The following is a 24,802-nucleotide window of genomic DNA, read 5'->3' on the forward strand; positions in this document are numbered from 1 at the left end:
AGAAAACTTCACAACTCAAATAATTTTAACAATTAAAAAAATAAAAGTGGAGTTTAATCTACAGTATGTGGCTCATCTAGCACTCATGCTGTTCACAGAGTCTATGCCATGGGACTACTTCATGATATTTTTCATTAATAAGTCCCTTGGGTGAAGTTCAATATAGGCTGTGACCTTAAAGAAAACTGTTATACAGGGATACTCATCTTTATATCACATACACAACATGACAAATTAAAGAAATTTAGCATGTTTCATCTTCTAGTACATCACTCAACATAATCCACCTTTACTAGGATGTATTTATTTACATACACAGATTATATGAGAATCATACTTACCAACAGGACTAGAGAAAATAAAACACAGAGGGTATGAAACTCTTCCATCATCATGTTGATATTTATAACTATAAACAATGAAGGTTTTTCTCAAGTTAAGGAAACAGAAAAGACTATTTTAGTACTTGAATAGAGGCAACTAGATTAGAAAAATTGGATTTCTCTTTAATCAATTCAAACTAGGCCCCTACATCATTTTATATTCTTCCACAATATCAAAAATAACAAAAAAAATTGAATATTATGAAATAAAATATAATACAACATAAATGTACAACAGTATATTTTAAAAGCACAGAATAAGTGAAAATATATGTATATATGTATACATATAATAATTTTTTGCTCCCTGGGGAAAAATTATATGATTTTAAAAAGCAAAAATAAAAAGGATATCGAGGTTGTCGTTCAGGCAGTTCATCTTTAAGCTCATCAGGTGAAATACCCTGGCAATTTAACAAAAAGTAATGTTCAAGAGTGTTCTTAGACATAAGTAATTAGCAGAATAAAATGCAACAGTATTACAGCATAATAGACTTATAACCTTTATGAGTAAAGCTAAACTTGACTAAAGTGACCACCTACAGTAGGAACTAATAATTTCTAGGTTAGCAAAGAAATCTATTTTAATCTCATCTATTCCAATCTAACCAACTATCTAGCCAACCATCTATTCTAACAGTAATATAAACTCTGCTAGGTCTTCAACTTCAAGGATGCCATTGCTGAATGAATGAATAAGCATCCATTCTTCTCCAAATAAGTTTCATTTGTTTCTTCTGGAGGAAAAAAAAAGTTAATTTATTTTCACTTCACTAATTTAAAAAAAAAAAAAGCCAAATCAGAATGAAGCTTTAATTCATCTGCTAAACTAAGTTCATAAAAGGGTAATGAAGTTTGGCCTTGGAGACAGGAAGACCCAACTGAGTTTAATCTGGCATCTGACAAATTCTAGCTTTGTAACCCTGTCACTTAACCTGAATGCTCTAGGCAACTCTCTAAGATGCTAAATTGCTGAGTAGAAGGTGACTTGAATTGGTAGAGAGAGTTTCCTATACCAACAAAATCCCAGGCACAATCCGTATCTGTAACTTACAGAAAGTCAATTTATACTGGCTGAGAAAGAGCTCAGCAAAAACTTATCTTAAGGGCTTGTCACACCTCATTTGGTAAAAGGAATTCTTAGATGATTATGTTTATCAGATGGGATTTCCTTAACACTTAAAGAAAGAAAATTTACTTTACTTAGCAAGACAATGTAATTGTTACAGATTTTTTTCACTTAGTGACCACACAATGGAAAGAGATAACTTAAATTTTACATGGGAAATTACATAGAGCAAAGATGGCATTTTTCATATGATAACATGATTGAACTATAATGAAAGATTATCTTTAGGTGATTTGACAAACCTCATGCTCTTCATCCAGTACTACCAGCCGTTTATCCTTGTCAATCTTCACTATGATGAAAAGACAATATATATGAATTTGTGCACATCTGTGAATTTAACATTCCCATCCCTTGGACTTATTTTTTTTAGTTTCTAAAATGGAAACTGATCAAGAAACATGGGTCAAACTCACTGACGACTTATTAACCTAATATTTGTTCCTTGGGATAGTTATATTTTTATTTAGTCAACCCTTGAAAGCATGATTCTCACAGATGATCAAGTTTGTTGACAGTACCTGTAGTGGGTTTATTTTATGAAGCAGCAGTATTTAATCTGCTTATTTAGAATACTGCTGTCTCAGCTACCTTATATGTTTTACAAAGAAGTCTTTTAAAGTCCAAATATTTAATTTCCTACTCTAATCCCGGGAAGATCTGAAAGGGCCAAACTTTGCACCACTCAGAATGCTCTATATCCAGCATGGAATGAATTAGCTGCAGACAAAAGTTGACCAATATAGAAAGAAAATTGGACAATATGAAAAGAATGCCTTACTAGGTCTTCCTGGGTCAGGACATTAATGACACCTCTTTATCTCATTTGAAGTGAATTTCCCCAAGCATCAGATATCTACGTTCAAATACTGGGGCCAACTTACATTCCAAAGTCAAATACACAAGATTTTAAAAATACCCCGTTCACCTCTTTTGGTGCAAGCATTAAGGTTTTTCTTACGTTAAAGAAACAAGGGTAAAACTTACTACTTTATTTGAACAAGTGGCATTATGTCATGCTTTTATCTGAAGTAAATTGTTTGCTAATGTTACAGCAAACATTCAAACAGATATTACGGATAAAAAAGATTTAGAATAGCCTCCCTTCTGGGGTAAAAACTGAAATCATTATAGCAATAAAATGTGTGGTTTAATTTTTCACAAATGTGTGCTTAGACTGGTTTGGACTTTTAATTTGTAGCATAAGTATAGCTGCAGAATTATCACTATTAATTTGCTTTAGTTTGCCACATGCATTTTAGTTAAGCAGTACAGACTACAGAATTTAAATTGCCCTCCCTCCTCGACTTCACCTTTTTTATCGCTACCAAATAGTACAATTTCAGACTCTCATATTGCCCATAAAGAAGAGTCTTGAAAGTCAAATTCATTGTTGATGAGAAATGGGGGAGGCAAGCCACAAACTACTCTTCCTATCTTTTGGCAGATACAGGAAAAAGTGATACTTATTAAATAGTGGCTAACTACTTCCAAAAAAAGGTGGACATGTTCAATACTTAAAGAGCTTCCAAATATTACTATATTTAAATAAAGCTAGACATCTTCTTTACCCTCGGAGAAAAAACATTTAAAAGTTATTTAAGATACATATATATATTTTTAATATTATAACATTTAAGCCTCAAGGAGAAGGGTAGCCAAAAACTACTTGGAATTAAGACAAACTAGTTTTTACTAGAAGTTGCCACAATTGTGGGGTATTGTTCTTCCCTTTTAGTGACTTTTAGTTGTTGTATTTGTGTGAAAAGTAAAATGAAAAGAAAAAAATTGAGGAAGGGAAATTACTTTAAAAAAATTTCCTACATGACCTGTGGCTAAAATTTTAGTGAAGTATTAAACAAGAATAAGACTATAACTTTGCTGACAACAGTTGAGCTTACTTATAATAGCAGCATTGTTAGTTTCTTTGCGAAAACGAAACTTTCTCAGTTTCTCCACTAGATCTTCAGCAACATCACAAACCACCAGAGATTCACTCTGGGAAAAAAAAAACACACACATACACAAATGAAATAGTTTCAATGTGTAATTTTAAAAAATCATGCATGTAAATAAGCAATCTATACAAGGCTAGACATTAGCAGTAAATGAATACAAATGCCCAATATACAGAAGTGAAATAACTGAAGAGTAGTTTTTACCTTTTAATACTTTTAACTATTTCACTAACTTGTTCATGCAAACTTTTTTTTTTCCTACCTGACATGGTAAATAAACTGCATGGAGATGGATGGGATTATTTAATTCTCCTTGCCCTGATCAAGGCAGATGACATATATTGGATATTTTCCGTAGGGAGGAAAAATTCCATAAACATAATACTATACAACTTCTTTAGAAGGTTTCCTTACAGCAAAAAGATAAGGTGAAAGGTCTAAGAGGGGTGACAACATTTGGGAGAAAAAAGTACATTTCAGAATATGTACAAAAGCACAGAATATGTAGGCACAAAAATGATTTCTAGCTATAATTAGCATCAGTAATGTCTTTGTTCAAATTTAGGTACACAACTGAGACATGCAAACAATTCCAAAAGGGTCTATGAAAAGAGTGATGACTCTTTGTTGAACGTTTGGAAAATGGACCACATTAGAGAAGACTAAAGAGAGTTAATATAGCCTGAGGAGGGGGGAACATTTGAAGCTACTACATGTTCATAGATTTAGAGTTGGAAGTGAATCTTGGAAATGAGTTTAAATCCCTGGTTTTGCAAAGGAGGAAACTGAGACCCAGAGAAATTAAGTGATTTGTACAAGTTCACCCAAATAGTAAAGAGAAGAGCCAGGATTAGAATACAGGATTAGAATTAAAATACAGGTCCCCTAGGTCCAAAGCTAATGCTCTGGATTTCCAATGTACCAGAATACCTCTTACATATTACGAAAGCTAAAGAACTACTCAGTGCAGTGAAGGAAAAAAAGGGGGGAAAAGAGTATTAAAATTAAAATTGAAGGGATTGAATTAGATATCATAAAGAACTTACTTCATGACTATAACTACAGCAAAAATAATTATCAAGGAAGGTCATGGAATTTTCTTCTCCAGAGATTTTTGAAGAAGTTGTCAACAGCAATCATGCTGGAATAGTTGAAAAGCAGATCTCCAGTGAGTGGAATACTGAAATAGCAAAGTCCCCCCCCCAGCATGTGTAACCAGAACGGCCTTTGTTTTCTCTGAGTGACTCAATTTATCTCAGTGAGCTTTACTAGGAGGTGCTAAGCCCTGGGCCCAAACCCCATTAGGCGTTAATGTAATCCATGTGGATGTGAACCTCCCAGGGTCCTAAGGGGAGGGGCCAACTCAAGAACCTATCACCAGAGCCTGAGCTCTGGTGATTCAGATGATGTTTGATGATGTCTGAAGCCCTACAAGAAGGGAGGACAGAGCCATTTGTGCGAGGCTCTGGAGATGGTGTTCATGAGGAGACTCCAGGCAGCTGTAGCTAAGGAGCCCTCCAGCTTGTAAAACCGGATGCTGAAACTTTGTTGAACTCTGGTAACTCTGTGTTGGGATTTGAATCAAAGTCTGTCTGTTGATGTTTGTAATTTGTTTGCATTTTGTTTTGAAGTTCAGGTTGCTGGTTTTTTCCCCTGAACTAACTGAATGATATTTGAATTAAAAGTAAGCTTGTCAACCCCTTCACCTTGGTTTCCTTAATTAAGCAGATCGAAAGAACCTGTGCTGTTGGCAGCTTTCTGGGTGCTGGCTGTGGGTGGATCTTTTACCCCCACAGAAGCTGCTAGCCAGATTGTTAAAACAGCATGGGAAAAGACCTTGTCTCTCCTACCATCCACCCCACCCCCACCCTGCACCCCTTCTATGTTTTTAGAAATTGGTCTGCTGAAAAAGTAGAGATAAGAAATTACATCAGGGGACAGACACCTGCAAGGTCCTGTTTCATCTAGCTTTTACTTCCTTCTCCCTATTCTCTGTTGCTGGGAAAAGATTCCACGTTTAGAATGTGAGCTCCAAATCCAGTCAATGGGAAGAGGAGCCAGTAGAGGGTGGGGGAACTCCGCGTTAGCGTCTATATAACTTGCTTTGAGCCACGTGCCACACACGCACATGTGCTGGCATCATCTTGGGCCATCCTGGGGTGTGTCCTTTCTCATGAGAAAGTAATAAACTCCTTTTTGCTTTTTCTCAAGAACGGTCTCTGTATATTTTTAAACACATCCAGTTTTATGATAGAACCAGTAAAGGAAAACATTTTTAAACTATTAGGAAAACTAAAAGGGACAATTTACTCTAGATTAAAGGGAAATATTTATTGCCTTTTGGTTCTCCTCAAGATGCTTCACTGAGGTGTGAAGATGACTCTGAAAGGCTCTACCAGTAGAATGTAAGCCCTGGCTAGTTCTACTATGCTGGAAAGGCTCCAATTCTGGTCTTAGTAACAGACTAATGAGCATGGGTGGGTTAATTACCAGTAGACCTACCAGTCATTAGATGATGAATTCTATGGCCATGGCAATTAACAAAAAAAATTACAAATGGCTCAGTCCTATATGGCAATAATAATAGCACTTCTATAGCACCTAAGGTTTGCAAAGCATTTTACAAATATTATTTAATTTTATCCTCAACCCAACTATATGAAATAAGTCTTCTTATCTTTATTTTACAGATGAAGGAAGTGAAGCAGACAAAAGTTTTGTGACCTTCCCAAGGTCACACGGTTAGCATGTGTCTTAAGGCTGGATTTAAACTTAAGTCTTCCTGGATGCTGCCTATTCTTCTTCTTCCTGAGGTTACAGGAGCAGAGTTAAGGAAAGGGGGCAGAAAAAAAAAAAGAAAAGGGGGCAGATAATGCTAACTAGTTTTTAGACTATCTGTAAACATTAATTTAATATTAAATATGAAATCCTTGTCTAGGGACCAATTAACTGATTTATTATGAATCTGGAATGAATCTTAAGAATATTGATACTCACTATAAATGAAACTGGAAGATAAAAGGAAGTTGCAGCTAAATGAAAAGTTGAATAAGGTTCCACAAATAATGGACTAGGCAGAGTTTATTTTGCATCCAAAAGAAAACAAGAGACATCATTTTAGACAACACTTGGGCATCTTGTATTGTGGTGCATTTGCAAAAAGACCACAAAGAAAAACCCCACTGTAATTTGTGTACCAAATTCTAATGAAGAAGATAAAATAGAGTCTAAAAGGAATCCACAAAGACCTTCCAAATTAAATTGAAATATACTTTAACACTTGCTAAACTTCAATGCACAGGCACAAATGAGAAAAAAACACCAAAATAAGCAAATAAAAAATGGAAAATGTGATTCATGATTAAGAAATGTACCCAAATGTTTTACACATTTACATGAATACTCTTTCAAAGGACAGACTCAAGACATAACAAATACCAAATAACATCACAAAAAATGAAATTAAATCACAGAAAACCATTATATAAAAATGTGGGAATCATTTTTGAATCAGCTATGTGCTGCATGACCATCTGCTTGTTAGAATGAAGATTAAAATCAATAACAAAATTAGAAAATATTGTTTATAGTTAAAATAGCTCTAACTTGCCATATTTATATAAGCTATTGATGGTAAAAACGGGAAGTGGATAAAAGACAAACACTGATACACACTATTATCATTTCCTAAGGAAATGATAAGCCAATTACTACAATGAAATGGCTGAGAGCCTAAAAACTACCTCAGCAAGAAGATACTGATTGCTTTGCCAAGGGGAAAGATACTACAGTCAAAGGCAATTCTGTTTTAGACTATAAGTTACTAAAAAAAAATTTTTCTTAGAAGCATGATGAAACATTACATACAATATCATTCCATAAAATAATAGTGAAAGAAAAAAAAATAAGTCTTCAGAAAATGTGATGAGATATCCCATTAAGACTAGTCATCTTGGGGGCAGAGTCAAGATGGCAGCTGGAAAGCAGGGACTTGCATGGGCTCCCCCCTCCCAGGTCCATCCAAAAACCTATAAAAAAATGGTTCTGAACAAATTCTAGAGTTGCAGAACTCACGAAATAGCAGAGTGTATTGGCAACCAAAAATGGGCTCCTTAGCACTTAGTCAACAAGTGCCCTTGACTAGTTTGGCTTTTTCCCCTGAACTGAATGCTGTTTGTATCTTGGACTGGAGTAAGCTTGTCGGCCCCTTCGCCTTGCTTCCCTTGCTTAAGCTGATGGAGGGGGCCTGTGCTTTTCTGGTCGACCCCTTCGCCTTGCTTGGGCAGATTGGGGGGGGGCCTGTGCTTTCCCCGGCGTGCCTTGCACCCCCACAGAAGCTGGATGGTTAAAAGCAGCTCCCGTTGGAGCCAGAGGCAGTTACAGCTACAGTTACAGCTACAGTTACGGCTACAGTTACAGTTACAGTTACAGCTACAGTTGCAGTCACAGCCACAGCCACAGCCACAGCTGAAGCAGGAGCTGGCAGTAGCAGAGCTGACCTACGGGAGGAAGCTGAACAAAGACTTCAGGCCAGTGGGTAATCTTATTACCATAGAGGGGGAAGCATGATTTTGCTTTACGCAATCATGCTTCTCTGTAGCCTCCTGGTTACTCTTTCAAGGCGTACTTATTGGGCCTGGAAGCCTTTGATCAATATATCAAAATGGGGTTGCTGGTTCATGGGTTGGTTACTGTGGAGCCTAAATATATGTTTTGATTCTTTTGCCTTCTACTTTGAGAGTTTCTTATATCCGGCGGTTCCGAACGTTTCAGACATGTTTATGATCCTCTTTGAGATTATAAACTCTGCCCTCCTAATACACAGAGGGAAGCAGGGCTCCAGCCCAGGACAGCCTGGATGGTCTCTGGGTAAGGTTTATCTCACGGAACTGGGAGCAGAGGGGAGCAGAGCCCAGCATGGGCTGCGCCAGGACCAACCAGACTGCGAGCCACGTGGAACAGGCCCTAGAGCCCTGAAACAGTGAGCTGTAACAGTTACCAGACTTCTCAACCCACAAACACCAAAGACAACAGAGAAGGTTAGTGGGAAAAGCTGCGGGGAGGGGACAGAATGAAAGGAGTTCACAGTTAGGCCACAGCCCCAGGGGCGGCCACAGTGGTGCAACTCTGAGGACTACAGCTGCAGTTGCTTCTGGCCCCAGGCCCACTTGGTGGGAGGAATTAAGTGGCAGATCTGAGTGGGAGTGCAGAGCCAGCCTAGATCTGAGTCGCAGTCCAGATTGGCGGTTCTTGCGGGAGAAGAAGCACTGGCGTGGCAGAGCTTGCTGTGTAGAAATAGCCCTGAAAACAACAGTGCAACCCCCCAAGCTTGGGACAAAGTACTCTATACTCTACAAGCAGTCATACTCCAATGAAAAACTCAAGGGTCAAGTAAGTTGGCTGGGAACATGGCCAGGCAGCAAAAATGGACTCAGATTCAGTCTCAGACTTTGGAATCTTTCTTTGGTGACAAAGAAGACCAAAACATACAGACAGAAAAAGTCAACAAACTCAAAGAGCCTACATCAAAAGCTTTCAAGAAAAACATGAAACTGGTCTCAGGCCATGGAAGACCTCAAAAAGGATTTGGAAAAGCAAGTTAGAGAAGTAGAGGAAAAATTGGGAAGAGAAATGAGAGTGATGTGAGAAAAACATGAAAAACAAGTCAATGACTTGCTAAAGGAGACCCAAAAAATACTGAAGAAAATAACACCTTAAAAAATAGACTAACTCAAATGGCAAAAGAGCTTCAAAAAGCCAATGAGGAGAAGAATGCCTTGAAAGGCAGAATTAGCCAAAAGGAAAAGGAGGTCCAAAACACCACTGAAGAAAATACTACCTTAAAAATTAGAGTGGAGCAAATGGAAGCTAGTGACTTGACGAGAAATCAAGATATTATAAAACAGAACCAAAGGAATGAAAAAATGGAAGACAAGGTGAAATATCTCATTGGAAAAACCACTGTCCTGGAAAACAGATCCAGGAGAGACAATTTAAAAATTACTGGACTACCTGAAAGCCATGATCAAAAAAAGAGCCTAGATATCATCTTTCAAGAAATTATCAAGGAGAACTGTCCTGATATTCTAGAGCTAGAAGGAAAAATAGAAACTGAAAGAATCCACAGATCGCCTCCTCAAAAAGAAAACTCCTAGGAATATTGTCACCAAATTCCAGAGCTCCCAGATCAAGGAGAAAATACTGCAAGCAGCCAGAAAGAAACAATTTGAATATTGTGGAAACACAATCAGAATAACACAAGATCTAGCAGATTCTACATTAAGGGATCGAAGGGCTTGGAATATGATATTCTGGAGGTCAATGAAGCTAGGATTAAAACCAAGAATCACTTACCCAGCAAAACTGAGTATCATGCTCCAAGATAAAATATGGATTTTCAATAAAATAGAGAACTTTCAAGGTTTCTCAGTGAAAAGACCAGAGCTGAATAGAAAATTTGACTTTCCAACACAAGAATCAAGAGAAGCATGAAAAGGTAATCAAGAAAGAAAATTCACAAGGGACTTACTAAAGTTGAACTGTTTTGTTTACATTCCTACATGGAGAGATGATGTGTATAATTCATGAGACCTCAGTATTAGGGTAGCTAAAAGGAATATACATATACAGTGTGTGTGTGTGTGTGTGTGTGTGTGTGTGTGTGTATACACATATATATATGTATAGACAGAGGGCACGGGGTGAGTTGAATATGAAGGGATGATATCTAAAAAAAAATCAAATTAAGGTATGAGAGAGGAATATATTGAGAGAGGGAGAAAGGGAAAGATAGAATGGGGTAAATTATCTTGCATAAAAGTGGCAAGAAAAAGCAGTTCTGTTGGGAGAGATGAGGAGGCAGGTGAGGGGGAATGAGTGAATCTTGCTCTCATCAGATTTGACCTGAAGAGGGAATACCATACACACTCAATTGGGTATCTTACCACACAGGAAAGAAAGAGGAAGATAAAAAAGGGGGACGATAGAAGGGAGGGCAGATGGGGGAGGAGGTAATCAAAAGCAAACACTTGAAAAGGGACAGTGTCAAGGGAGAAAATTCAATAAAGGGGGATACGTTAGGAAGGACCAAAATACAGTAAGTCTTTCACAACATGAGTATTGTGGAAGAGTTTTGCATAATGATACACATGTGGCCTATGTTGAATTGCTTGCCTTTCTAAGGAGGGTGGGTGGGGAGGGAAGAGGGGAGGGAATTTGGAACTTAGTTTTAAAAGCAGATGTTCAAAAAAAAAAACTTTTTACATGCAACTAGTAAATAAAGTATACAGGCAATGGGGCATAAAAATCTATCTTGCCCTACAAGAAAGGAAGGGAAAAGGAGAGGGGGAGGAGTGGGGTGACAGAAGGGAGGGCTGACTGGGGAATGGGGCAATCAGAATATATGCCATCTGGAGGGGGGGGTAGAAATGCGGAGAAAATCTGTAATTCAAACTCTTGTGAAAATTAATGCTGAAAACTAAAAATATTAAATAAATATGTTTTTAAAAAAGAGACTAGTCATCTTGAGAAATTAAGAATGAAATTCTAAGAATTACCCCCCCCAAAAGATGAAAAATGGAAAAGATTTCTATAACAAAATTTTTTTCTTGATCTATGACATGGATGGCTCTATAGCTACCATTATTTGGACTGTTATAGTTTCTATTGTGCTGTAAGTGGAAGTAGTAGTAGTATTAAGAAAAACAAATAAGAGTAAGAGCAGCTGGACTAGACCAAGTATAAAAGAGGAGATTTGTGCAGGCTGTGACACAATTTTGAGAGCATTGAGTTGTTGAGCTATATGAATGATGGGATGATACTAACACTTGGAGAAAACTACAGATAATTATTACCTTTCTTTTTTAAAACAAAACCAATCAAGGAATGTCAGTAGCTATCAACTCATGTGCCCACCACTCCAGCTGTAGAAAATCTTTAGGAGAAAAATCTACACCTACCTAGAGTACCTTTTAGGAAGGTATAAAAAAGAACTAGGCCTTCCCAAATTATATTCTACAACAGACCTAATCTTTAGTCATGTAACATACTGAAACATGCAGAGAATACACACATTGTACTTATTTTTTGCTGACCACAAACAAGGATCTGACTTGATAGAGCTCAATGCCTTAAAAACTTAAAGAAAATCTAAGGGGACTCTTATGCTTGTGTTAAAATCACACAAGAGTCCTTGAAAAACGCAAGAGATAAACTTTGTTTGAATACCCTCTGATTATGAATATTAATCACAATATAAAAGGTATTCTCACCAAAGATGTTTTTATGGAAGATGTTCTATGTAGAGTTCAAATGAGAGATTACCTTTCACAGAATCATAAAGAATGTCAGAATTTCAAGGTAAAAAGGCACCCCAGAGGTGAACCAACTCAACATATACCTAGAAAAAAGATGATGAGGTCCTTTATATACTCTTCTTTGCAGATCAAATTGGAGAACTGGGAGACTGTCAAGTCTCCTAAATATGACTTATAATCACTCTAAAGAGTGATTAATTATCCACAAAGGAAAAGAAACAAGTGAATAAAGAAAATCTCTTGTCTAGCACGGAGGTCTCCAATCTTTCTTAATCATAAAGATTTTGATCTGGGGCGGCTAGGTGGCACAGTGCATACAGCACTAGCCCTGGAGTCAGGAGGACCTGAGTTCAAATTTGAACTCAGACACCTGACACATGTACTAGCTGTATGACCTTGAGCAAGTCACTTAACCCCAACTGCCCTGCCCCCCCCCCCCAAATTTTGATCTTTTTTCCTGATCAATAAGAAATTTTTGAACACCACCCAACCCAATATATTATTTATAAATTATATATATACACCACTTCAATATATTATGTATATAATAAAACACATAAAAAGTAGAAATTTTAAGATAATTTTATTTCTAAGTGGTACAAAAGTCTTAAAATATTTTACTAATATAATAGTTTATAAGATCAATGTGATTGAATATGCTTCATTATTTTTGAAAACTTTGCCTTAACATTTTGTGACACAAAGATTTCACCTAATTGTAAGTTCAGTTTATCTCAAAAACTGGTTTTAATCATTGTCGTGGCTGTAAAAGACAGCTGATGTAGCTCCACAATGAATGCATTATTATCTATGCTGATTAAACACATTTTTCAAATAAACTTTTTGCTAATTTCATTTTTTTTGAGGTGGGGAGCTTATCAGATCTGATGTGGCTGACAAAGAATTAGAGTAGCCATTTTTTGGATCATTTGTTTGTGTTATTAGTAGTGTCTTCAAACCAAGGTTTCTTTGTAGGAATCTTTTTTAAACCACATGTTAGTTTTGTGTGGGTTGGTTAAAACTATATAATTCATAAATCCAGTTAACTGAGCACATATATGACAACAGCAAATAAAAAAAGATAACACTGTCAACCCCTTCAGGTTATGCAACTGCCATTTTACCCTCAGTTTCTCCCTGAAACTCCCCTCTTCTTTGATACCAATAGTCTTCCAAGGATGACAGATGGCTAGGAGTTATGGAATACTCCGTCTCTAAAGAATTAAAGCTAAACATACTACTAGTGGGTGAATACCTCAAGTCAAGACAAAAGGAAATAATGGTAGCAAAAAACTGAAAACAAAGTAGGTATACATTAATTGGGAAATGAATGGCTGAACAAATTGCATTATAAGAATATTTTCTAACACTATACTGGAAGAAATGGCAAATGAACTGATACAGACCACAATAATGTAAAGAAATATAACATTAAAAGACATCAGAATTCAGATCAATGAAATGACCAATCTTAAGTCTAAAGAGTAGAAAATAAATTATCTCCCTCCTTTCTGGAATAGTCTACAGATGTGTCATAATCTGGCAGACATCAGTCTGTTTCACTTAACTTCTTGGTTACAAGGGAGAATAGTTATTGGGAAATAACAGATTTGTGCATGTGTTGTACACACATGTATATACATTCTGAAGCACTAAGAAAATATATTTTAAGTCACAGGTCAGTCATAGGGCAGTGACACACCTGGTAGATATAAATAGCAGCACATATCATCAAATAGATAAATGACCAGAAAATAAGGTGAGCTAGTCAAGTGGAAAGAACAAAGACTAAGTGATGGATAGTATAGTTACTTAAGAGATAACCCATATACTTGTCAGGAAATCAAGGTTAGTTGGGCTCTGCAAGATTTATGGGAGAACATGGATAAAAGACACAAAATGAGTATGTGAGGAGAGGATGTGTAATTTGTACCACCAGAGAAGGTAACCATGCAGATAATTTAAGTATTAAAGAACTATCCCTAAAGTTTATTATTTTTTCTACAATAGTTTTAGATATCATCATATGTCTTTATTTCAAATCCAAACCTATAAATCTCTCAACTTTCAAAAGAACTCTTAATATGCACTCCCAACCTGGATTGTGCTCTGAAACTCAATCGACGAATGAATCAAAATGTTTTGAAGGATACAAATATTAGCCAAATGAAGGAATCATATTCTGAGTTTTGGAAGCTTAAACCTAAAAGAACTTAATCATTAACATAATTAGCCCTATCAATTTAAATCTAGAGGTAGAAGGGACCTCAAAGGCCAAACAATCTACACCCTCATTTTACAAAAGAAGAAACTAATGTCCGGGGAGGTAAGTGCCTCGTACCAGGTCACGCAAGTACTAAGTATGCTTTGATTGTAGGTCCTGTGATTCCAGAATCACTACTATTCTAAAAGCTGAATTCAAATGTTTAAAATGCTCGATTATTTTAATATACTTAACTTATAGACTTAATAATTTCCAAAATAAAACATGACCTCTTAGTCTCCAAAGAATGCACTGAACATTAATAATTATATTAGAAAATATGCTACCATATTAAAGTTTACTTTCATATTTGTGATGTACAAACTCGTCTCAATAACCTGTTCAGTTCAGTAATTTTTTTTTTGAAGGGGGAAGGCAGGACAATTGAGGTTAAGTGACTTGCCCAAGCTCATTCAGCTAGTAAGTGTATCAAGTGTCTGAAGCAGGATTTGAACTCAGGTCCTCCTGAGTGCTGGTGCTCTACTCACTGCCCCCAGTTCAGTAATTTTCAATAGGTATTATAAAATACTCGTGAAATTCTACTTTACCATCTAAAATGGCTTAGTATTTATGCCAAAGTACCTAAAAACCCCCCTTTTTTAAAGAGATATTTGTAGATAACCACCCATTAAAAAAATTAAAAGATATTTTAGGTAGGAGTTTGTGATAGTCTCTACCAGGGTCACTGACTGCTTGGCCACATGGCTTAGAGGGCAGCTTCTCTGTGAAAGGTGACAAGGCTGTCCTAGGCCTTGATTGGCCCAGGGAGCTAAGGCTCAAGGTGTGTCTTCAATGATAGCTTTCTGATTACCTAAAGGCATAAAAAAGGCTTACATATTTAGGGTCAGGGCTCATTGGACTTGGTGGATGTTCCCAAACTGCATGTTTCTGTATTGGGAGTAGGGATGGTGTGGTGGGGAGGGCCAAGGCAAGTTTGTTGAATACCCTTCCTATTAATGATGGATAATGATGATCATTTAATATCATTTTTATAACTTTAATAAGGGCCAGAGCCTGAACTGAATAACCAGAGGAAGAGACTGAACTGATTAACCAGCTGCACCTAAGCTTCTTTGTTCTCTGAGTAAACTCAGAAAATGCCTCTTCCTATGTCAACAAGGCCAGATTGGGCTGACTTAAGAGCGTTCCTTCCTCCTCTGTCTAAGGCCATTAAGGATGAGACCCTTAAACTGAGAAAACTCTCCTGAATAACGTGACTTTTTCTTAATATTTTATGGGCATATACTATGTTATGGAATGTTAATGGTAAATTAAACACGAAACGCTAGGTTGTAATTCCAGTTGACACTTTGTCAACTCTCCTAACTTATTGTATTTACAACCTATTTCATTAAGGAAAATCCTTGTCTTGTATCATGGTTAAACATACATGGGGATCACAAAAGTGAAGTAATGCAGGCATGCTGAGTTGGGAGTGAAAATGTATTTAAGCTTTCTCATTTCTTTGTTCAGGCAGTCAGACTTTGTCTGGCTTCATACATGTATGTATCCGCTGGTTTTAAGGGAATAAATGAATAAGTAATATAAATTTTTCTATCACCTAGCTTGTTCGCCTTCTTTAACCAAACTTTCAGGTTGACACTAAGTAAACCTCATTTTTGTTCACTGCTGAATGACAACCTAGGACTGCCTCATTTCATTTCAACATCAAACCTAAACCAAAGGCTTATTTGAGGGCTACTCCTAACTGAACTGTTGCTTGCTTCCTGTGCTAATTATCATGTACTCTCTGTATACATTTAATCAGTTATATAAACAAATATACAAAATGTACCTCCCATGAAGTGCTGTCACTACTGAAGGCTCAATTGAACGGCAATAATATTTTAAAAATTGATTAGAGATAGGAAAGCATATTAGAAAAAGACATAATGAAAAAGGTAGGAGATAATAATTCATTTTGAAAAACCAAAAATACTATTAAGAAACGGGCTAGAATAAATAACATAGAATTTAGAGGTTTTAAAATGGGGGGCAGCTCAGGGGCAGCTAGGTGGCACAGTGAGTAGAGCACCAGCCCTGGAGTCAAGAGGCCCTGAGTTCAAATAAGGCTTCAGACACTTGACACACTTACTAGCTGTGAGACTTTGGGCAAGTCACTTAACCCCAACTGCCCTGCCTTCCCTCCTCAAAAAAAAAGTTATTCTCCTATCTATGTAACAGCAACACTTAAGGTCAGCCTATGTACTTTCTGGAATTACTAAGTTAGTACTTCCAACCCTGTCAGTATTGTTCCTTAATTTTAGTTGCAACATTTGGGGGGCGGGGGAGGGTCAACTTGTGATTTTATTAGTATCAGGATATTTTTGGTAAGGAAACCCCCTCTATCAATGTAAACTCAACTGCTCTACAACTTACTGTCTTACAAAGTCAAAAGACAGCATGTGTTTTATGTGTCAAATACTTGAAATCAGGTCTTTCTGTTTGGCAGGCAGATACTCTATCCACATGCTACATTTACTTCCTACCCACCAAATGCCTAGCTACCAAGATGGGGAACTATAAAGGGAATGTTTTGACCCTTTCATCTTCGGAATGCTGGGGCATAGATATTTTAAGTCTTAACTATCCCTTCTAGCCAACTATCTCAGGCAGGCCTGAGGGCCATTTCATTTAATGCCCCACTCCAAGGCTATCTCCTCATCACATGCTTTGCCTCAGTACAGATATCCTCCTTACCCTACCTCTACTTCTCCAGTTCTGAAATGGTGATCAGATCAACTTTCCCATTACTTCTGTCAGGGGTATGTCAAGCTGTTTCCCTATGGTCCCACTCACTTTCCCAGTAACTTTTAGGACCAAAATGCTCCTTCCTATACATAATTCACTCCTCAATTCATGTTGCCTCCCCCTATTACAATGTAAACTCCTTATAGACAGAGGAAATCTTTGCTTTTGCATTTGTATACTCAGTGCTTAGCATATAGTAAGTATTTAATAAATGCTTTTTCATTCACATTTTGCCTCCCCATCATACAGATATTTCTAAGATCCTAAAAGCATGTTTTATTTTTAAGGTGCTTCTCAATATTGCTATGCCTGGTTTTTTAAAAATTTAATATACATATATATTTATAGCAAGTCATCAGTATTCTCTATGCAGCTGAACAGGCTTTGATGATTTTAAAATGGGCATTTTAAAATAGCACCTACCTCTCAGGATTGTGAGCATCAAATGCAATAATATTTGTAAAGCACTTAGCACACTATCTGGAACACAGTAGGTGCTATATAATGTTAGCAATTGTTATCATTTCATCCCCTACTCCATCCTACGTCAGTGGCAGACCCAGGCCCCACTGCCCAACCTAATCCCTATCTTCACCTCCAATGTTAAACAAAAATTTAAAAGTCATAACTTTTGATATTTAAGGTTGTTATTCTGTCAAGTCAGCCTATTTATAAGGTGATATACTATACCAGCTACCAGCACTGAAGAATCAATACTTACCATTTAATGGGTATTATGTATCATTTAAGAGGTTAGATAACTTCACTTTGCTTCTGTGATGGAAGCAGAGAGATCTTAAGAAGTCATGTCAATTCCTGAAACTTATACTAACTCATTTTCCACTTCCCTCCAACTTTAATTCCTTTTCTTTCACAGACATTGTGTGTGTGTGTGTGTGGGGGCGGTGGTGTTTGAAAACTGGAGATTAGGTCATTATTTCTTCCTTCCTGAGATGATAACCATTATTATAGTTTTAATAATAAATTCACTGGAGAGCTAATTAAAATGAAAGTACTATATCTGGGCTAAAATAACTTTAGAGATTATATAACCTTTCAAAACTAGATTGGGTACAATAGGTATTCAAGGAAAACCAAGAATAATGTTTTAATTTCTCTTTCGCACAATTAAAAAATACAACAATGTGATTTAATTTGTATGCCTTCCTTTCTAATCCTCTTCTCCTTTCTAAATGCCATACGGGAATTGTAATAACTACAGCAATCTGTAGTTAGGGACAGATAGGGACCCAAGCTGTAGTTTCACTGGCTCAGAGGTCAACTTTGAAATCACTGAACCACACTGTCTCTAAGAGTAAAATAAAAACATTCAAATATCTTGTGTGTAAAGATTTGGAGGGAGAGGTGTGATTAAAAAGCATTGGCTCCAGAGTTAGAGAAGTCTGGTTAAAATCCCACTTCTGTCCCCTACTACCTGTGATGTTGCTGATCAGTTGTGAGGGACTCTTCCTGACCCTATTTGGGTTATTCGGTAAAGATACTGGAGTGCTTGGCCACTTCCTTCACCAGCTTATTTAACAGATGACGAAACTAAGGCAAACAGAATTAAGTGACTTGCCCAGGGTCACACAGTCACTAATGTCTGAGACCAAATTTGAACTCAGCTCTTCCTGATTCTAGGCCCAGCACTCTTTCCACTGCCGCACCAAGCTGCCCTTACTACCAGTGCAACCTCAAGGAAATGACTTACAATCCCTGGGCCTTAGTGGCTTCAACTGCAAAAGAAGGAGAGCCTCTGAGGTCCCTTTTAGCTCTAAAGCTAAGATCTTATGATGTGACCCATGTCTCAACTGACCATCTTAAGCATGTAGTCTGAAACAGGCAGCTAGGTTGGTGGGGCAGTGGATAAACAACTGTATCTGGTGTTCAGACCTGAGTTCAAATCCAGCCTGAGACACTAGCCCTACGACCACTAGGCAAGTCACTTAACCTCTGTCTCAGTTTCCTCATCTGCAGAACGGGCCTAAATATGGCTGCTGTGAAGACAAAAATAAGAAAACATTGGTAAAGTGCTTTAATGCTATAGAAATACTAGCTACTAATAAATTACTCTTTTCAAAATTTCTAAAATGACCTCCAAACCAGAAAGAAAACCTAAAAGAAGTGGAGTCAATGCAATTCCATGGATAATCTGAACCAAAATATCCAGATTGTTTGTCCTTCGGTTTCAAAGAGGACCATGACATCAGGGAAATGATGATAGGACTTGCAGTTAACTTTGATTTGAGTGAAAGAGGCCTGTGCGAGGTCACCAGCCTCACTTTCTCCTCCAGAGTCATCTGGGTCCAGGGGCCAGATATTCACCAGGACGACTGGAGATGGCCCAGGATGCAATGGGTGGCCCTTTTAGGCTAGGGCCTTTTCAGGTTCTCACTTGAGTGAGGTAAATCCTATTCAGTGAAATAGGCCTGTTTAAGGAGTGAGTCAAGGGATGGCCCCTTTAATTAGAAAAAAAAATCAAATTGGGAGGGGAAGACCCTCAGGGTTGCTGGTCAAAAAACTACGGACATTCGCTCTGAGCCAAGAGGTCCCAAAATACAGCCATTAAGTGGAGCTTGGTCAGGGAACTATTGTGGTCCAATCTATGAGCTCCAGAGTGAAATGGGTTGAAGGTTTGGTCTTTGAGAAGGAAAGATGGATGGACAGAAGGAAGAAAGGAAGGGAGGGAGGGATCTAGCCAGTAAACTCCAAGTTAACTGAGCAGCTTCCGGCCATCAAAGTTTACCTTCCTCAGGAGAGGGAGGGGGAGAGAGAAAGGGAGTGGAACAAGCTGAGTTACCTAACTGGCTGAGTCCCCATTCAGGCAACTGGGTCTACTCAATCAAAACTGTCAAGATGACGTCTCAAATCTACACTTTCTTTTTTGGGGAAAGACGTGCATAAGGAACACGAAGCCGAAGCCACTAGACGCCAAGAGGCAGTTTTTGCCACCAATTCGGGGCACCTCCTCGGGCTTCAGGCTCCCCAGCTCAGAGAATGAAAGGGAGGTTCCTGGCATAACCTCTAAGGGCAGGAGAAACCCGTAGGAGGGTGGGCGGAGGCCCCGCGGGGGAAGGGAGGGCTGGGAGAAGCCCAAGAACCAGAGCACCAGACCTGGTCTCAGGGGCTCCGCGCCCTCCTCTTCCGCGTGCTCCGCGACGTCCACCCCGCCCCAGCTCCAGGTTCTTCTCTGCATCTCCACCCCACGGAGGCGCCCAGGAGCTCACGGCTGGTCGTGGACCGGGGAAGGTCTCACTAGAAGCCACATCTCTCAGAAGCCGGGAAGCCAAGGCCCTCGGGGCCCACCCTCTGGCAAGAGTGAGGCTGCGGCAGCTGTTAGGCAAGGAGGAAGGACAAGGGCACACTGGAGCTGAGCCAAGGCCTAGCGAGGCGGAGGCGATCCCCCCCCCCCCCCACCTCGCCCCCCGAGATCTTGGGGCAGCCCTACACGTCAGTCGGACCCGCAGGGCTGAGAAAGCCTAATCTGGTCAGTCCAGTCCTCCGCCCACACCCACATCTCCCAGGCGGCAACTCACCATTTTCCTTCCGGCCGGCCACCACCCCTGCAGAGCCTTTCCTAGCGCCCTTTCAAGAACGGAATCACTACCGCCTTCCTTCCGGCGAGCCGGTACAGACGCTCCCATCCAATCAGCGAGCTGGGGCTGGGCGGAGTCTGCGACGGATGACGGCGTGCGGTACTGCTCAAAGTTAACTGATGCGCGATTTCCAAGTGCAGTTACTGGTTTTCTTTTGTTTATTTTTTTTTTCCTCTAAAGCCGTTATCTCCATTTTTTTTTATCCTGAGCATGCTCAATAGGAAATTTTGGGGCGCATCCCCTCATTCATCTTTATAGTTTATATGTACTTACATATAAACTATAAAGATGAATGTATTTTGTAAAACTAGAGGCACATGGCATAGTGGACAGAGAAGCCAGAAAGACCTGAGGTCAAGTTTCGCCTCCTACACTAAGTGAGAGACTCTGGGCTACACACTTAACCTCTCGGTGCTTAAGGCGACTGTGAAGCCCGTAAATTACGGAAAAGGCCAACCTGCTTTGATAGAGGGAGTTTTCCTCACAGCGAGTTCTCCAATAATAATGAAATTCCAGGCCCAGGCCTTGTCCCTATCATACTAATAGTTATGTCCGTTTATAGATCTTTTAAAAATAGACATTGAAAAGAGGATTAGATAAGTTTGAAGATTAGATAAGAATGAAATATTTCGTTTTGGAGTCAATAGGAAGCCAATGAAGTTTATTAAGGTAGGAAGAAATAAAGTCAGATCGGACCTTAAGGAAAATCACTTTGGCAGCACTGTGTAGGATGTTGTAAAGTAGTGAAAGGCTTGAGAAAGACCAGTGAAGACTATTGCAAGCAATACAAGCAAAGGATAAGGGCCTGAATTAAGGTGGGAATTCTATGAGTAGCCAGAAGGAGTCTGAGGCAAGAGATGTTTTAGAGACAGTAAGATTTGACCAGTGATGGGATATACCCAGTGAAATAGAGTGGAGACTCAAAGATAACTTGGAGTTTACCAATTTGGGAGCCTGGAAAGATAGTGGTTCCTTTGACAGAAATAGTGACATGTGGAAGAGGGAAGGGTTTTGGGGAAAATAGAATGAGTTCAGCTTTAGACATGTTGAGTTTGAGTTGTCACCAAGATATCCTATTTAAAATGTCCAATAGGCAATTGATGATGTGGGACCAAAGCTCAGGAGAGAGAAAGTAATGGATATATAGATCTGTAAGTCATCTATATAGAAATAGTTAAACCAGTGGGAACCAACAAGATTACCAGGAGAGAGAGTATGTTGAGAAAAATGAGAAGAGGGTCTTTTTGTTACAACTATTAGGGGGTGGATGATGAGTTAGCAATGGAAACTAAGATGAAATGATCAGACTGGTAGTAGAAGACCCAGGAGAGAGTCATATTACAAAAACCCAGAGAAGAAAGTAGTATTTAGAATGAGAGGGTGGTCAACAGTATCAAATGAGGAAGATAGTTTGAAGACTGAATTTAATATGGCAATTAAGAATTTGTTGGTAACAAATTAAGTGATAAGACTGGAAGCCAGATTACAAAGAACTGAGAAATAAGTGAGATGAGAAGAAATGGAGGAGGCAATTGTGGATAGCTTTTTCAAGAAAAGGGAGAAATTATATAAAATAGCAGCTTAAGGAAATGATAGACTCTAGGATAGAATTTTAAGGATAGAGAGACATGACATGTTTTGTGGAAATTAATTTAGATCTCTGTTTTATTTCAGCCTCTGGTTAGTATTATTCAGTTAAATTTGATTCCACAAGGACAGTGATTATTATTATTATTATGGTATTTGTCTAGTGATACACAGTTAGTCAATCTAGTAAACCCACTTGCTTAACCAATGATGAGTAAATGACCAAGTCCAGTGTGGTGGAGGGGACTCAAAGGCATGGAAAGCCTCTGCAGCTATTTTTGATTATACCTCCACCCTTTTTATCCCTTCACTAGGGAAATGGCTAGATGGCACTTGGCTAACAGGTCCTATGAATACTTGACCAATGGGTGACCATATTTTCACATTTAAGGAGCTGCCTGAGAAATCCATCCCTCAATCAACATGGGACCAGTGAAAGACCATAAACTCTGCTCGTATTTGGATATCCTCTGCCAGCTAATCTATGGCAAGCTTGAGCTGAAGGTTCTCCTGAGAGGTCAAGATATAGGTATATGAAACAATGAGACTATGTATTTTACTTTGCCTCTTCTGTATCATCTGGGTAGTAAGCACTACAGAACTAAGACTTTAAGAAAGGGGATATCTCAGATCATGAGGAAAATCTGAGATCTCCTTCATTAGAAGGGGCCATGGACCCTTTAATAAAGTGCTATTGGCTCAGAGCTCTGTCTCGGTTTCTTTTATTGTAGATTGAACAAGATTGGACCCCTGAAGTTTGAAGGAAGTATAGAAGGAGCCAGTAGATAAGGAGATGTTGAAGAGCTCATTTGATGGTTGTTTGGGGGTGGGGAGGAGAGTGGTTAGATCTCAAAGCATTTCCTTTTACTTCTGGTCAATTCACCACTCTGCCCTAAATGACCTTGGAAGTAGAGGGAGGGACAGAACTGGCCCCAGTTGGATGCTGGGAATCAAATGAGAGGGAGTCGGAAAGTGAGCAATAGGGATGTTCAGGTGGATGCTGCCCCAGTTACTCAGAGGAAATAATGAAAAAAGTCAAAAATTACCAAAGATCTCAGGAGAGGTCTGTTATTTGGGTAAGGATTTCTACCTCCTGTGCTTTTAAAAATTTTTTGCTACATTTTAAGTTTTGAACTATCTCTGTCCCTCCCCCTTCACACCCCGTACCAGAGAAGGCCACCATCTGACACATTTATAAATATATGTAAAACCATACTATGCATACTTCTTTATTATTTCTTTCTTTGCAGGTGGATAGCATCTTCCTTCACCAGTCCTTTGTAGTTGATTTGAGTATTTATAATACTCAGAATAACTTGGTTGTTCACAGTTATTCTTCAAACAATATTGCTGTTACTGTATGCATTGTTCTCTTGGTTCTACTCATTTAACTTTTCATTATTTCATGCAAGTTTTTCCATGTTTTTCCAAAAATCAATCAGCTCATCATTTCTTACAGCACAATAATATTCCTTTACAATTATATACCACACTTGTTTAGGCATCCCCAATTGATGGGCATTTGATCAATTTCTAGTTCTTAACCTTCACAAAGAGAACTGCTATAAATATTTTGAACGTATAGGTTATTTTCCCTTTTTTCTGATCATTTTGGGAAACAGACTTAATAGTGGTATTGCTGGGTCAAAGGGTATACACAGTTTTATAATTCTTTGGACATAATTCCAGATTGATTTCCAAAATGGTTGGATCAGTTCAAAATTCTACCAACAGTCTATTAATGTCCCAATTTTTCAACATTCTCTCCAGTGTTCTTCGTTTCCTCTTCTATAATTTTAGTCAGTCTGATAGATGTGAGATGATATCTCAAGTTTTTTAGTTTGCAATTCTCTAATCAGTAATGATTTAGAGTATTTTTTCATATGACTATATATATATGTATATATATTATATATAATATATATACATATATATATATATAGTTTTGATTTCTTCATCAAAAACTCCCTGATCATATCTTTTGACCATTTATCAATTGGAGAATGACTCATATTCTTATAAATTTGACAAAGTTCTTTATATATTTGAGATATGAACCTTTATTTGAGAAACTGTCTAAAATTTTCCCCCCAACTTTCTCCTTTCCTACTAATTTGATTTGTTGGTTTTATTTGTACAAAAAATTTTTAACTTGTTTTTTTAATTAATTAATTAAATTTTAGTTTTCACCATTCATTTCCACAAGATTTTGAGTTACAAAAATTCACTCCATCTCTACCCTCCCCCCACCCCAAGACAGCATGTATTCTAATTGTCCATTTCCCAATCTGCCTTCCCTTCAAGTATCACCACCCCTTATCCACTTTCCCCTTACTTTCTTGTAGGGCAAGATAGATTTCTATACCCCATTGCCTATATATCTTATTTCCAGGTTGCATGTAAAACAATTTTTAACATTTGTTTTTAGGACTTTGAGTTCCAAATTCTCTCCCTTCTTCCGTCCCCACCCACCCTCCTTGAGAAGGCAAGCAATACAATATAAGTTATACATGTATCATTATGCAAAACACTTCCATAATAGTCATGCTGTGAAAGATTAACAATATTTCCTTTTATCCTATCCTGTCCCCTATTTATTCAATTTTCTCCTTTGACCTTGTCCCTTTTCAAAAGTGTTTGCTTTTCACTACCTCCTCCCCCAGTCTGCCCTCACTTCTATCATCTGCTCCCCCCCATCCCTTTCCCCTTACTTTCTTGTAGGGTAAGATACCCAATTGAGTGTGTATGTTATTCCCTCCTTAAGCCAAATCCAATGAGAGTAAGGTTCATTCATTCCCTTTCTCCTACCCCCTCTTCCCT

General features: G+C 38.2%; 1 protein-coding gene across 4 annotated transcripts in view; it reads right to left on the minus strand.

Annotated features, from left to right (window-relative positions):
* Positions 1-20,423, minus strand: part of GMFB (glia maturation factor beta) — a 33,062-nt gene extending 12,639 nt beyond the window's left edge. Inside the window, exons 1-7 of one of the 4 annotated variants that reach the window (XM_036735119.1) lie at positions 20,336-20,401; positions 19,914-20,132; positions 4,517-4,611; positions 3,414-3,510; positions 1,755-1,804; positions 738-787; positions 342-424 (exon numbers count right to left, since the gene is read on the minus strand). In XM_036735119.1, coding sequence (XP_036591014.1) covers positions 342-424; positions 738-787; positions 1,755-1,804; positions 3,414-3,510; positions 4,517-4,561 — 325 coding nt within the window. In that variant the 5' untranslated portion in view covers positions 4,562-4,611; positions 19,914-20,132; positions 20,336-20,401. Of the gene's footprint in view, positions 1-341; positions 425-737; positions 788-1,754; positions 1,805-3,413; positions 3,511-4,516; positions 4,612-19,913; positions 20,133-20,335 lie in introns of all 4 variants that reach the window. The other 3 variants (XM_036735122.1, XM_036735120.1, XM_036735121.1) reach the window with 3 other exon arrangements.
* Positions 20,424-24,802: the final 4,379 nt, after the last annotated feature.

The sequence above is a fragment of the Trichosurus vulpecula genome, chromosome 8 (genome assembly GCF_011100635.1).
Source record: "Trichosurus vulpecula isolate mTriVul1 chromosome 8, mTriVul1.pri, whole genome shotgun sequence".
In the NCBI taxonomy this organism is placed as follows: Eukaryota; Metazoa; Chordata; class Mammalia; order Diprotodontia; family Phalangeridae; genus Trichosurus; species Trichosurus vulpecula.